The sequence below is a fragment of the Myotis lucifugus genome, unplaced genomic scaffold (assembly GCF_000147115.1).
Source record: "Myotis lucifugus unplaced genomic scaffold, Myoluc2.0 scaffold_864, whole genome shotgun sequence".
Taxonomy (NCBI): domain Eukaryota; kingdom Metazoa; phylum Chordata; class Mammalia; order Chiroptera; family Vespertilionidae; genus Myotis; species Myotis lucifugus.
This window is the reverse complement of record NW_005871912.1, coordinates 117,886-132,759: the sequence shown is the minus strand read 5'-3', so window position 1 is coordinate 132,759 and position 14,874 is coordinate 117,886. Positions and strand designations below refer to the sequence as shown.

The window sequence follows — 14,874 nt, the reverse complement described above, 5'->3', positions numbered from 1 at the left end:
TCAACCAGTCGACAGGTCGCTTAGGGTTTTATATATATAGATGAAGAACGAACAAGATCAGATGCAGAGGTATAAAATAAACTGGGTGAGTGTGCCTGTGAGCATCCTACATTTGGGTAACCCATAAAACAAACCTGGATGTACTTCAAGAAGTATTGACTGCAAACTAATTGGTGCATAGACTGAAAAATATTCCATAATAATATTTTTAATATTTTTCAAAACAAAGAAGATATGGTTTTTGTCCTCAAAAAGTTTTCAATCTATTTATGCTGGATGTGCAGAGTATGAGCTCTGTTCAGACATGTTGACAGGATGGCTGAATGTGGAAATGTGGGAAAAAGAGATTAAGCCCACAGATATAGACATGAGATTCTACTAAGCAGCCATTGAAACCATGATGACATTGGATGAGCCACCAAAGGAAATAATAAAGAAAGGTAGGAGAAGGGTGAAGAGAAAAACATTATGATTACATATATTTGAGAATATGAAATAAAGATAAAAGCCTATCAAAGGATTTTGAAAAACCTTTCAAAAATAGGAGATCAGGGAAGTACATTCACTGATCTTGCTTTGCTACCTAATCCCAATGGTCTTTGTGATTTACACTCTTCTAATGCCAGTGTAGACACTTGTTACACGCTGGCTCTGGGCTCATCCTGAGTATGATCAGTGTTTAGGGTGCTCACTGATCATTATTTGCACTGGAGTGTTCTTCAAAGACTCCAAAATACTGTTCTTTCCTTTTCTTGTGTACTAACGTTAGCATGTGATTCTGACTTCTTAATTAAGATGTGAGGTCCTTGAGACCAGAGACTATGCCATATATAAATAAATGGGTAAATCAACTGTATTTTCCACATATTTATGATTTTTCTATGAGGTCTACCAAAGCTTTTAGCACATAAAATATGAATTTTAATTATTTGTTAAAGGACTAAACCCTACATTTCTGGGTGATGTTGCAGGGTTTGGGAAGGATTGGCACCACTTATTCAAGATTGCTTATATTTTAGACATGAATGTCCAGGGCCAACTGCCAATGAGTCCTACTGAGCAATAGAATTCCCCCTCTCAATATATATCCTATGTCTGGGTTTAGTAAACCCAGAAATAGACACAACAAGTGAGGGAGTCAAAGAGGCTGTTTAGAAGGATCATTACACACAGCAACTTCACTAAAAATTCTGCAGTTTTTTCCCCTTGCCTGCTGAAAGATCCATGAGAGAAGACAATAGGTCCTCTACCCTGGATTTTATCCTCCTGGGAGTTAGTGGTCAGCAGGAACAGGAGGATTTCTTCTTCATCCTCTTCCTGCTCTTTTACTCCATTATACTGATTGGAAACCTGCTCATCATCTTGGCCATTTGCTCCGACATTCGCCTTCACCACCCATGTATTTTCTCCTTGCTAACCTCTCCTTTGTCGACATCTTCTTCTCCTCTGTAACCATCCCGAAGATGCTAACCAACCATCTCTTGAGCACCAAAACCATCTCCTTTGGGAGATGACTGACACAGATGTATTTCATGATTGCCTTGGCTAACACAGATAGCTATATCCTGGCTGCAATGGCATATGATCGTGCTGTGGCTATCAGCCAACCACTTCATTACACAAAGATTATGAACACATACATGGTCTTGTGTTGCTAGTTACTGGGACTTGGGTGGTTGGAAACATCAATGCCTTTTCCCACACTCTGCCCTTCTGTGGCAACTAGGAAGTGGCCAACTTCTGGTGACATTGTACCTTTGCTCAAGCTGTCCTGCTCTGACATCCACTTTAATGTGAAGATGATGTGCCTCAGGGTTGGTGTTTTCTCTGTGCCATTGCTGTGCATCATCATCTCCTATGTTGGGGTGTTTTCCACGGGTCTTAGGTGTTCCATCCAGGAAGGGTGTGCTCAGAGCCTTCTTTACCTGTGGCTCCCACCCTACAGTCATTTCTTAATTTTATGAGATAGTCATGTGCATGGATTTCACCCTCTAGCAGGTGCTGTGTTAACTGTGATGTACATGGCAGTGACCCCAATGTTAACTCCTTTCATCTACAGTCAGAGAAATCAAGACATGAAGGCTGCCCTGAGGAAACTCTTCAGCAAGAGAATCTTCTCATAACCAATGAGAGGTCATATTGGAGACTGTAGTCACCAATTAGGAGGCACTTGGAAATCCATCCCTAATGTCCTCCCTCTTCAAGAAGCCATCTTTGTTCTTTACAGCTGCTATACAAATTCACCTCCTTTTGTTCAACTCCCTAGAGCATTTGTTATAAGTCAAGTCTGGTCCATTTTTCATTGCATTCTTTGTATTCCTGAGCTCTGGAATTTCTGTTTTGTTCTTTTCTATGAGTTCTATCTCTTTGTTGAACCTGTTTTGTTTTTGTATTATGTTCCTGATTTTGCTTTTTATCTATTATCTCTTGTAGCGTGCTGAGTGTCTTTAAATAATTATTTTGAATTCTTTGTCAGGAAATTCCTAGATCTCCCTTTCTCTGGGGTCAATTACTAGAAAATGATTGTGTTCCTTTGGTGGTATCATGCTTTCTTAGTTTTTGTATTCTTGAACTCTTGAGTTGCTGTCTTCACATTTGGACGAGGAAGGTAATTTCTCTCCACCACCTGAAGTAAGCAGTCACTTTCTCCAGTTTTTTACTGACTGGCTTTGGGAGAGAAACACATTCATCACTCAGTCCCCTAGCAACTCCAAAGCTCTCTCAGACATTTTCTAGGGATACACCCACTCCGTGCTTCCTGTTCCGTTGTGGGGAGTGAATTCGTAAGATTCTATGCTTTCTCTCAGTCCTGCCAAGTCAGGCCAGGAGCTGAGGGTATCCTGATTGTTTTCCTTAGGTGACACCCTAAAATGTGTGAAATCTTGCAGAATTGGGCTGGCTTTTTGCACATGCTCACAAGCCATCTGCACAGGATTCATCACCTATAGGATGGCATGCAGGGAGTTGGCCAATGAGGAGTGGATGAGACACAGAGTTCTAGGGTACCTGTGGATCATTTTAGGGTGTCCCAAATAACTTGTAGCTAAACTTACCAGGTAGAATCCTAAGGAAGATGATATAAAGTTATTTTTCTTTGCCACACTTAACACTACTCAGGCTTCAGTGTAGACTGCAAGCATGACCAGGAGCAAAATTGTTCCACAGTCCTTGTATCCCAAGGGTGGTTCCAGTTTGTGCCAAACAGCAAAAGAGAGTGGCCCACATGCCAACAAAAAGCCTTGAATGGGTCAGCCCAGAGCTTGAACCCTGGAGACACACACCTTAGTTCTCTTGCCTATTCTTCCTTCTAGAAAATAACTCCGGAAACTATTACTCTTGAGAAGCACTGTGTGCCCTCAGGGGACAGCTATAGACGTACATAATGAGCTTCAACAATTACGCTAACCGTGGCCGGAATAAAGACCTGTGGGAATCATGTTTCACGAGGCTTTATAACCTGGTGAATAATTCCAAATTTCCCCTATGCCGTGACCACCTCGGTTCCTTAAGGAGGAAACTGGAATCCATACTGTCAGGCTCTATCCAGGACAGCCCCTCCACTGCTCCACCCTAACGTGGGGTTGGGAAACTTGGGGCTTCTCTTTCCAAACCGTCCTAGTCTTATCTCCTTTACCACAGGATCAAAGGACCCAAGCTCCAAGCCTGCTACTGGAACTTTCTCCAGCATGCCTGCTACCCAAGAGGAATGCTAACAGGTGCTAGACAGCTGGCTGTAAACTCCCCATTTGTGGAGGAGAAGTAAAGGCTGCAGGACCAAGACGCTTTTTGACAGCATCTAAGGGCTCCCAGGTAGAGGCTGTGGACATTGGAGAATGGAGTTTCTATGACAGTGACATCAAGGGATAGCCAGTGAGTGCACTCTATACGTTATCTCCCTTAACCTCACAAACCCTCAAGAGGTGAGTAGGATTATTTTGTCATATTTATCAGATGAAAAATGATGAACGGAATTGCCTAAAGTCACATAGAGTGATAGTTGCAAAATTAGGACTCAAACCTCAAATCCTGGCTCCAGAACCCATGTTCTCACAGTTGGATGGATAAAAGGAAGGAGAGAGTGAGAAAGGAAGGAAGGGAGGGAGAGAGAGAATGTGAATCCTCCCCTCCTGAAAATGCTTCTCCTTGGGAGTTGTCTAAGAAAATAGGATGAGGAAGGTCATCTCTCTCCACCACCTGAAGTAATTGTGTGTGTGTGGGTGGGGGGTAGATGTGCACTGCACGCGCACATAAGTGCATTATCTTAGAGAGGAGCCACAACCCCCCCTCTGCTCCCACAGTCAAGGGTGCGTGCTAATAGTCCTCTTCCAGAAATTATGTTATTTCGTTGTCAAAGCACTGATGAGCTGAACTATCAGGGAGTCTCAGTGCTCAGTGATTCCCCTCTGGCTTGTTTGCTGCCCCAGATGACAAGGAAATGCACTTGGCTCTTCTGTCCCTTCCAAACTGCCCTCAGCATGGTCACACTCAGTGAGGGCTATCTTACTGCACACTCTCCAGGTGCTCTGCCTCTGCCTCTAGCATTCCCGCTGATGCATCTCCTGGCTCTCCCTCTGCGGGCGTGTGATTCTTTACCCCTTTCTCCAGGGTTTCTGCAGAAATCCTTCCTCCCTGGAATGACACTGTGACCCTTGACATCCTGCACTGAGGATCTCTATCCTCACTCCCTGTGCTCAAAAACCTCTCTGCTCTGGTTCCTGTTCAGTCTCTGCACCGATTATACCAACCACTTCTTTTCCAATGCTGTTCTTTCTTACACTTTTGGTTCTTTATCATTTTATTACATGTGGTTGTCCTTGCACCAGATTATCTTTTAAAATAGTGTTTTACTGACCACTCATTTAACGTATACTGTATGCCCCAATACCTATGCTTATTTATATTAAACAAAAGGTTGTATATTTCTATTACCAGTCTTGAAGTTCTTTTGGTAGAATTATTAAAATTTCTCTTGCTGTTGTGAATGGGGAATTTTTAAAATGATAATTTCTAATTTATTGTTACTTAACAATAGAGGTGTATTGCTTTTATTATTGATTTATATCCAACAAACTCCCTGAATTCTATTAGCTTACCTACAGATTGCCTTAAATTTTCATTGTAGACAATCGTGATTTCTTTGAATTTGCTCTATTTTGCTCTTTCCTTTTCAATTGCTACATGGCAAAAAAAAATTTTGTAGTGCTCTTTTTCCAAATAGGTCACAGTTCAAGTGTTGTAAGTGGGGAGCTCAAGTTATGCTTCTACTTCCTATGGATCTGTGGCTACATTTTCTGTACCAAAGAGGCACTAACACCCTAGACCAGTGATAGCGAACCTTTTGAGCTAGGCGTGTCAGCATTTTGAAAAACACTAACTTACCTCTGGTGCCGTGTCACATATAGAAATTTTTTAATATTTGCAACCATAGTAAAACAAAGACTTATATTTTTGATATGTATTTTATATATTTAAATGCCATTTAACAAAGAAAAATCAACCAAAAAAAATGAGTTCGTGTATCACCTCTGACACGCGTGTCATAGGTTCGCCATCACTGCCCTAGACTCTGGCCCTTGGAGCTTAATTCCTGGTTGAAAATGCCATTAGGGCAACCCAAGCAACAGTTGTTGCTTACAACCTTTGCTCTGGTTTTCTTTTTGTTTCTCATGCTTAGGTATTCCTTTTTTTTTTTTTTAAAGCTTGGCCACACGGTTTTGTTTTGTTTGTTTGTTTGTTTTTACCATTTGTGTGTTATCTAGAATTTCTTTAATACAAAAAAGGCATGTTTCAACAGCAGCTTAAACTTCCATATTACTGAGAGCACTCCTCCAAAATCTTACACGCTTCAATACCTTCTTACCTAGTCATAGTCTCAGCCCTCCAACTTACTAAACCCTTCTAACTCTGACGTATTGTGATTCTGTGTGGAGCTAGGAGAGGGCATTTCAAGAGAGAAAACAGAATTCCTTCAGGTGCAGATATGAGAAAGCACATCACATTTGGAGAATTAGTTGGCATCTTCCCACCAACCCACCCGAGCAGATAATTTACATGCATACAATAGAACTGATGATTTAGTTAATTTTATATTTCATTAATAATTGAGTAGAGGTTCTTTAGAAAAGTCAGTGAATTACTTAGGATATCCTGGACCACAGGAACAAATTGGTCATGAAATATGTCATAGTTTAAACGGAGCACAATTTATTTATCTCCTATGTTACAGTCCCAGTGGGTGTCTTCTTGGTGGATGGTGGCTTTGCTGGATGTGGAAAACTAGAGATACAGACTCTTTCCACCATGTGACACCACCATCCTATTCAGCCTCCTGGCCATTTGTAAGCAACTGGCCCAAGAGGAAAGAGAATTTGGAGGAAGTCCAGAACGGGAGCACATGGATGCATTGGCTAGAACTCAGTCACAAGTCCACACTTCAATGCAAGGGAAGCTGGGAAGCAAACTCTAGTTGAGTGACCAAGAAGTGCACAACTTAGATCTGGATGAGCAGCTAGTAGTCTCTGCCACAAGCACGATGGTCACAAGTGCCAGAGACGCAAAAGAGGAAGGAATCTATAATCAAGCAGAGAAGGGAACATTACAATATACATATTTGTATTGTTTGTTTGTTTTTGTTAATCCTCACCCGAGGATATTTTCCCATTGATTTTTAGGGAGAGTGGAAGAGAGAGGGAAAGACAGAGAGAAACATCTATGTGTGAGAAACACATTGCTTGATTGACTCTTGCATGAGCCCGGACCAGAGCCCGGGCCAGGGAGGAGCCTGCAACTGTGGTATGTGGCCTTGACCAGAATAGAACCTGGGACCCTTTGGTCCACAGGCCAACGTTCTACCCACTGAGCCAAACCAGCTAAGGTATTAGTCCAATATTTTTAAGTAGAAAATTATGATGGTCTAAGTTAAAGCACTGAAACAATAGGTACAAAATTTGAACTATGTAAGAATTATTTTAAATGAAGAGTTACCAAGATCAGGTGTAGAAGGGAGGGATAACTGGATGACTGTGCCTGTGAGTACTTCACATCTGGGGAGCCTATAAAATAAACCTAGGTATGACTGAAGAAATATCAAGTGCAAACTTATTGGTGCATAAAATGAACAATATTCCACAATAATCTCTCCGGAGGAGTACAAATAAACAAGATATGGTTTTCCTCCTTAAAAAAGCTTGCAAAACCAATTAGATTGGATATGCAGAGAATGGGGTTTGGTTTGACATATTAACAGCATGAGAAATGTGGAAATATAGGAAAGAGATATCAAGTCTACAGGTCAAACCTGTTCCTAAGAGTCTATGAAGGAGTAGCTGAAGCCACTATGGAGTTGCATGAGTCATCAAAAAAGTAAATTATAAATAAATAAATAAATAAATAAATAAATAAATAAATAACAAAGCAAAGGAAGGAAAAACCAAAGAGAAAAACATTTTGCTTATATATATTTAAGGGGTTGGAAAAGAGATAAAACTTATCAAAGAGATAGCAAAAATACATTTTGATAATGGAATTTACTAGCTTGCTTTGCTAGACCTTTTCCCAGTTGTCTTTCTGATTTAAAATCTTTTAACACAAGTGTAGACACCTGATACCACCTGGACTCTGAGATCACTCCGATATTGTTCACTGGAACAATTTCTAATTGTCCAGGTTCCTCTTTGTATGACACACACTGTACTGCAGTGCTTTCTTCAAATACTCCCAAATGCTGTCCTTTTCTTATCATGCATAGCAAAATTAGTGTGTGAACGCTGCCTTGCTGCTGAGAGCAAAGACTATGTCACTTTTGTTGAAAAAATGGATAAAACAAAAAGTACTTTTCACATGTTCATAATTTTCCCATGAGACCTAACCAAGAAGCTAGCACATCCAATATGAAATTTGAGTATCTGTTAAACGATTAAATCCAATGGGCTTGAGAGATGGTGCTGGGATTGGGGGGATGGTCCCTTTGATTCACATTGCTAACTTCTTAGGCATAAATGTCAATGGCTATCTGACAATTAGTCCAACTGATGAAGAGGAAATTTTTCCCCAAGAATTGGTGGTTATCCCTGGATGTAGTATACCCAAGCATAAACACAGGTAATTAAAGGTGGTGAGTAAGAAATATATTATAACAGTAACTTCACTAATAATTCTGATTCGTCTCCCTTTCTTAATAAAAGAGCCATGAGGGAAGGTAATCAATCATCTACCCTGGATTTTATACTCCTGGGAGTTAGCGGTCAGCAGCAACAGGAAGATTTCTTCTTCATCCTCTTCCTGCTCATTTACCCCATCACACTGATTGGAAACCTGCTCATCATCTTGGCCATTTGCTCCGACATTTGCCTTCACCACCCCATGTATTTTCTCCTTGCTAACCTCTCCTTTGTCGACATCTTCTTCTCCTCTGTAACCATCCCGAAGATGCTAACCAACCATCTCTTGAGCACCAAAACCATCTCCTTTGGGGGATGCCTGACACAGATGTATTTCATGATTGCCTTGGCTAACACAGATAGCTATATCCTGGCTGCAATGGCATATGATCGTGCTGTGGCCATCAGCCGGCCACTTCATTACACAATGATTATGAGCCCACGAACTTGTATCCTGCTAGTTGTTGGGTCTTGGGTGGTTGGCAACACTAACGCCCTCCCCCACACTCTGCTCACAGCTCGCCTGTCCTTCTGTGGTAACCAGGAAGTAGCCAACTTCTACTGTGACATTGTACCTTTGCTCAAGCTGTCCTGCTCTGACATCCACTTTAATGTGAAGATGATGTACCTTGGGGTCGGTGTTTTCTCTGTGCCATTGCTGTGCATCATCATCTCCTATGTTTGGGTCTTTTCCACGGTCTTACTAGTACAGGTTCCATCCACCAAGGGTGTGCGCAAAGCCTTCTCCACCTGCGGTTCCCACCTCACAGTTGTTTCTTTGTATTATGGGACGGTCATGGGCATGTATTTCCGCCCTCTGACTAGCTACAGTCTAAAGGATGCTGTGATAACTGTGATGTACACGACAGTGACTCCAATGTTAAATCCTTTCATCTACAGTCTGAGAAATCGGGACATGAAGGCTGCCCTGGGGAAACTCGTCAGCAGGAGAATCTCCACGTAACCGATGTGAGGTCGTATTGGAGACTATAGTTACCATTAGGAGGCACCTGGAAATCCATCTCCAATGTCTTCCCCTCTAAAGAAACTGCCTTTGATCTTTCTAGTTAGAAATTCTCCTCTCCTGAGAGTATTGTGTTAAGTGAAATAAGCCAGTCAGAGATAGACAAGTATCACATGATCTCACATGTATGTGGAATTTAATGAGCAAAATAATTTGGCAAACAAAATAGACCCAGAGACTTGGAAGCATGCAACAGACTAAGGATTCTCAAAGAGAAGGGGAGGAGGGAAGAGATCAGCCAAAGGCCTTATATGCATATATGCATAACCGATGGACACAGACAACAGTGGGGTAAAGGCCTGGAGAGGGGACGGGAGTGGGGAGAACGGGGCCAATGGGGGGGGGGAGAGGGAGGACATCTGTAATACTTTTGACAATAAAGATAAATTGGGAAAAAAAGAACAACGGAACAGAATACAAAAAGGTGGGGAAAAGGAATTCTCTGAAATCTTGTAACAATTTATGATACATCTTATTGAATTTATCACTTTGTACACATTATTGTCCCTTGGCAGGGTTGCAGCACAAAATATTGGATTCATGCCCCAGCTATGGCACTATCAAAGTAAAGTTGCGAAAAGAATGAGGCTAAGCGTCTCTATCTACCTATTAAGAATACTAATTGTCTGCCTCACCACTGTCATAAGGTATGAGGTCACAATAGTTCATGCTGAAGGGTATAAATCATTATTCAATTGCTATTTTGATTGCTATGCTTAAAAGCCATTTAACATGAGCTGTCTTAACATATCTCTTTACTTTTTATAATCTTGGTCAAATAAGTGCATCCAATGAGTATTGGTAGGAAACAGAATGAATGTATGAAAATATTAGTCTTGGAAATGTAATATGACAATGATTATACATAATTACACTGGACATTAGCTATCCATTATATACCTGGCATTTCAGCTAAGATCCATTCTGGAAAGACAAATGACACTAGACATGTTTAAACCAAGAATACTTAACACAGGAAATTACATACATAATTGTGTCCTGCAAAGGAATAAAGGTGGCAAAAGAAAGAAACGGAAGTGACCCAGAGATGTAAACTGCAGATGGAAGTTACACCCTCTTGGTTGGGTAACAAAAAGAAAAGGTGGTATTTCCACAACATAGGGGCTAAGAAAGGGATCTTTGACGAGAGTGTCAAATAACTGGCATTGGCCTTCATTTACTGATGTTACCCACAGTTTCATTCCTGGGGAGTCTGAGTCCTCAATAGCGTTGCTTTGGTGGGTGGGTTTTGTTTGTTTGTTTGTTTTGTTTTGTTGTTGTTGTTGTTGTTGTTGTTGTGTGTGTGTGTGTGTGTGTGTGTGTGTTGGTATGCTGTGATTCCTGCTAATCTTTGCTATTGGGTGAGGAAATGCTACATTCACTCTAGACATAGTTTCAGACACGTAGTCTTCCTTGCCCCTCATTGTGTAGCAACAACACAATGTCCGTGATCATTAGAATCTACAACTCTAACTCCTTTTTTTTTTTCTGAATGGACCACAGAGGCATGCTACAGTTTGGTTAAATAATAGCAACATAATATTAACATGGTCTGAATGTTTGTGTCCTCCCATCTCAATTCATATGGTCAAATCTTAATGCCCAATGTGATGGTATTAGCAGGTGGGGCCTCACAATTAAGATGAGTGCTCTTATAAGAGAGATCCTACAGAGGTCTCTCCCTGCATCTGCCAAGAGAGGACACAGGAACCACGAAGCCTGCACCGTGATTCTGGATTTCTCAAGCCTCCAGAACCATGAAAAATAAATTTCTGTTGTTCATAAGCTACCTAGTCTGTGGTATTTTTTCATATAAGCCCAAATCGACTAAGATGGTTTCGGAATTCTGCCCTGAACATTATTAACTTTTTTTCCCCTGAAATGTCAATTCTGCCTTAAAAGCCAGTTAAAATTATTTTTATGTTTCTTATTCACTTCTGTCTGCTGTTTCTATATCAATTTCATTTTCATCTAAATTTTCTTCTGTCTGATCTTCTGTTATTTTAAATGTCTTAAGAATATGGAAAAATAATTTTTGTTTAAAGTATTACATATGTCTCCTTTTTCCCCCATGGACCCCTCCCCAGCCACTCCCATCCCCCAGGACAAGCACCCACCGCCCCAGTGTTCATGTCTATTGCATGCATATAAGTCTTTTGGTTGATCTCTTCCCCACCCCCTCCCCCTCCCCTGCCTTCCCGCTGAGGTTTGATGGTCTGTTCAGTGTTTCTCTGTCTCTGGATCTATTTTTGTTCATCAGTTTATATTGTTCATTATATTCCACAAATGAGTGATATCATGTGATATTTATCTTTCTCTGACTGACTGACTTTGCTTAGCATAATGCTCTCCAGGTCCCTCCATGCTGTTGCAAATGGTAAGAATTCCTTCTTTTTCACTGCAGGGTAGTATTCCATTGTGCAGATGTACCATTGTTTTCTAATCCACTCATTTGCTGATGGGCACTTAGGCTGTTTCCAAATCTTAGCTATTGTAAATTGTGCTGCTATGAACATAGGGGTGCATATATCCTTTCTGATTGGTGTTTCTGATTTCTTGAGGAAAATATTTTTTAAAAATTCTGTTTTCTTCTTTAATTGCTTTCAAATATAGGTTTTTCTTCCAAGTGCTTAAGGTGTTGCTCCTTTTACTCTGCAAATAGATTTCATAGATCATTCTTCTTTAAATGTCTTTATACTGAGAGGCGCCAATATAATCAGGTCAGGAGGGTCAGAAAAGGCAGATGGAACAAACGGCACCAGGGTAATCAGGAAAGGTCAGAAGGGGCAGACAGAACAAACAACTTTTATGGGAGACAGCTGCAGCCAGGGAGGTTACGGGAGATGGCTGCAGCCCGGGAGGGAACTGAAGGACAAACGCCTGATAAAAAAAACCAGACAGGCATTAACTCACTTAGAAAGCCAGATCATTAGTGAAAAATTCCAAACTACATTCCCTCCCCGCCGAAAGCAGATAGGTATGTTGACACGGCACCAGATCTCCAGTAGAATGACCTCAGGTTACTTCCCCCGTTTGCTAAAGAGTATATAATGTGTGCTCAAACTCTTGGTCGGGGCTGGCAGCTGCTGCTCTGCTGCGTTCAGAGTAAGCTGTGAGCCCCAACATGTTGGAAACAATAAACCCTTTGCTTTTTGCATGAGAAGCGTCTCTTGGTTCTTTGTGACAGCGGCTTGCGTCCAGGGCGTTACATTACTAGAAGAAATTTAACAAAGCCTGGAATTTTCTAGCAATTCAATTTAGCCTTTCTCACCACACACAGGATTTTTCTCTTTAGGACATGGAAGGTCCGAGATTCCTTTCATAAGCTAATGAAAGATGTAGTCACTCACTTACACGGAAATATTTGCAATGTTTAGAGTTAAAACATCATTTTGTTCATATATAATAAAGAGGTAGTAAAATAGGTACACATTTCTGCTATTCTAAGTGCTAACTATGTACCAGGCTCTGGTTTCAGAACTTTTCATATATTAATCCATTTGATCCTCAGAACAACTTTTTGAAGATGTTGTTGTTGCTACTGCAGTTGTTATTCCCATTATAAAGATGAGTGAGCACATACTGTCCAAACTCAGCGATAGCCAGTCAGCTGCAGAGCCTGGACTGAAACCCAACCAGTGCTCACAGTCTTCACCATGGTCCTCTACAGAGGAGGGGCTAAGTCACAGCACAGTGAGCACCAATCAGGGCTGTCATAAAGGTGATAGATCCACAAAGCGAGCTAGGTAATATCTAGGCCCTTGGCATCTCTACAAATCTAAAAAATTTGGAGACCTGCTATCAAAATACTAGAAAAAAGCAAGTTTACTAGTAAATAGGTCCCTTGCCCATAACATTCTCAAGACAAATCATAAACAAAGGTGAAATATAATTCTTCTTCTTTGCACATTTAATACCAGAAAAGCTTGAAATAAAGATCAGGAGCTCAGTTGTACCACAGTCCTTGTATCCCAAGGGATGGTTCCCAGTTTGTCCTGAACAGCAGAGGACAGGGGCCCACATTCCAACAAAGAGGTTAGAATTGGTCAGCCTAGTGCATGGACTCTGGAGACATACTATCTCAAAAAAAACCATTGCCCCTTCTTCCTTCTAGAAGAACTCTGGGAAAGATTACTCTTGAGAGCCAGGATGTCCCCTCAGGGCACAGCTGTAGGAGTGTTTAATGAGTCTCAACAATTACTCTAACTATGGCTTGAATGAACATGGGAGACCTGTTTGAAGAGACTTGATAACCTGGTGCATAATTCACAGTTTTCTCTATCCTACGAGCCCTCCTGCTGCCAAGAGGAGGAAACTCATCTTCAGGCTCCATCCAGGACAGCTGCGGCCACCCCTTCTGCTCCATGGTCAGAAAACCTGGGCTCCCCTTCTGAACCATCCAAGTCTTATCTCTTCTGCCTCAGGGACAGAGGACTCCTGCTCCACACCGGCCTCCAGAAAGGAACGATAACTGGTGCTGGACCAGCTGGCTGTAAACTCCCCGCCTGTGGGAGAGGAGTGAGGGCCACAGGACCAGGGCCCTTTTTGAGAGCATCTGAGCTGCTCTCTAGGTAGGGCCTGTGGACAGCAGAAAACAGTGCCATCAAAAGATAGGGAGCCAGCCACCGCACTACATATATTGTCCCCCTTGACCCTTACAACACCTCCAAGAGGTGAGTAGAATAGTTTTGTCTTTTTTTTTATCAGATGAAAAAACTGGTGAATTGAATTGCCTGAAGTTACACAGAGAGGGAATGGCAAAACTAAGACTCACACTTTGGCTCCAGAACCCAAGGTCTCAAGAAAGACTAAGAAAGAGAGAGAGAGAAAGAGAGAGAGAGAGAGAGAGAGAGAGAGAGAGAGAGAGAGAGAGAGAGAGAGAGGAACCCTTCCCATCTGAAAATGGTTACTTTGGGGGCTCATTCATAAAGACAGGGTGAGGAAGGGGTAGTTTTGATTTGAGTATTTCAGTCCTGAGCTCTCCGCCTCCTGAAGGAATGGTGTGTGTGTGTGTGTGTGTGTGTGTGTGTGTGTGTGTGTGTGTGTTTATGTTACCCATGATGCCAAGGGGAAGTATTTGGTCTCTGTGTCCCTGAAAACCTATCCTCAGCACTGTCACACTCAGAGCACAAATACTTTCCAGGAGAAAGGATTTCAGTGGCTCGCCACTACCTGGAACTTTGGTTAATTCCAGTGAACTCAGGGCTCTCACTCTGTCTCTAGCATTCATGCTGATGCTTCTCCTGGCTCCTCTCCCTACAGGCATATGGTCCTTTCACCTCTCTCCTCAATCTTTCAGCAGAAATCACCTCTCCCATGATGACACTGCAGAACATGAAGTCCCTGTGCTCAGAAACTTCTCTTCTCTGTTTCCTTGTGTGTTTAGTTCTCATATTGATTATATCAACCACTTCTTATCTGGTGCAGATTTTTCTTACATTTATTAACTCTCTTTTTAATCAACTTATGATTGTCCTTGCACCAGATTGTCATTCAAATGTTGGCTTACTCGTCAGTCATTTTATATTGTCAAATATCTAAGTTTGTATTAAACAAAGGTTGCATATTTCTATTACCCCAAAAAAGTGTAGTTCACTTTATATTCACTATCTTAATTTTTATTATGCAAGGGATCTAATCCATACTAAAAATTCCCCCAGTATAACCACAAACTTCTTTTCTAGGCTGATT

The 14,874-nt window shown here is 41.5% G+C and overlaps 1 protein-coding gene and 1 pseudogene across 1 annotated transcript; both read left to right on the top strand.

Moving 5' to 3' along the window:
* Positions 1 to 1,224: 1,224 nt before the first annotated feature.
* On the top strand, positions 1,225 to 2,123 carry LOC102416947 (annotated as a pseudogene).
* Positions 2,124 to 8,187: 6,064 nt separating this feature from the next.
* LOC102441592 (olfactory receptor 1A1-like) lies at positions 8,188 to 9,123 on the top strand. Its single transcript, XM_006106618.1, has one exon. It carries the CDS (start codon positions 8,188 to 8,190, stop codon positions 9,121 to 9,123), a length of 936 nt encoding a protein of 311 aa, XP_006106680.1.
* The last annotated feature ends 5,751 nt before the right edge of the window (positions 9,124 to 14,874 follow it).

Excerpts from the sequence above, each read along its gene's own strand:
- LOC102441592 (XM_006106618.1), top strand. The coding sequence starts at position 8,188 with ATGAGGGAAGGTAATCAATCATCTACCCTGGATTTTATACTCCTGGGA.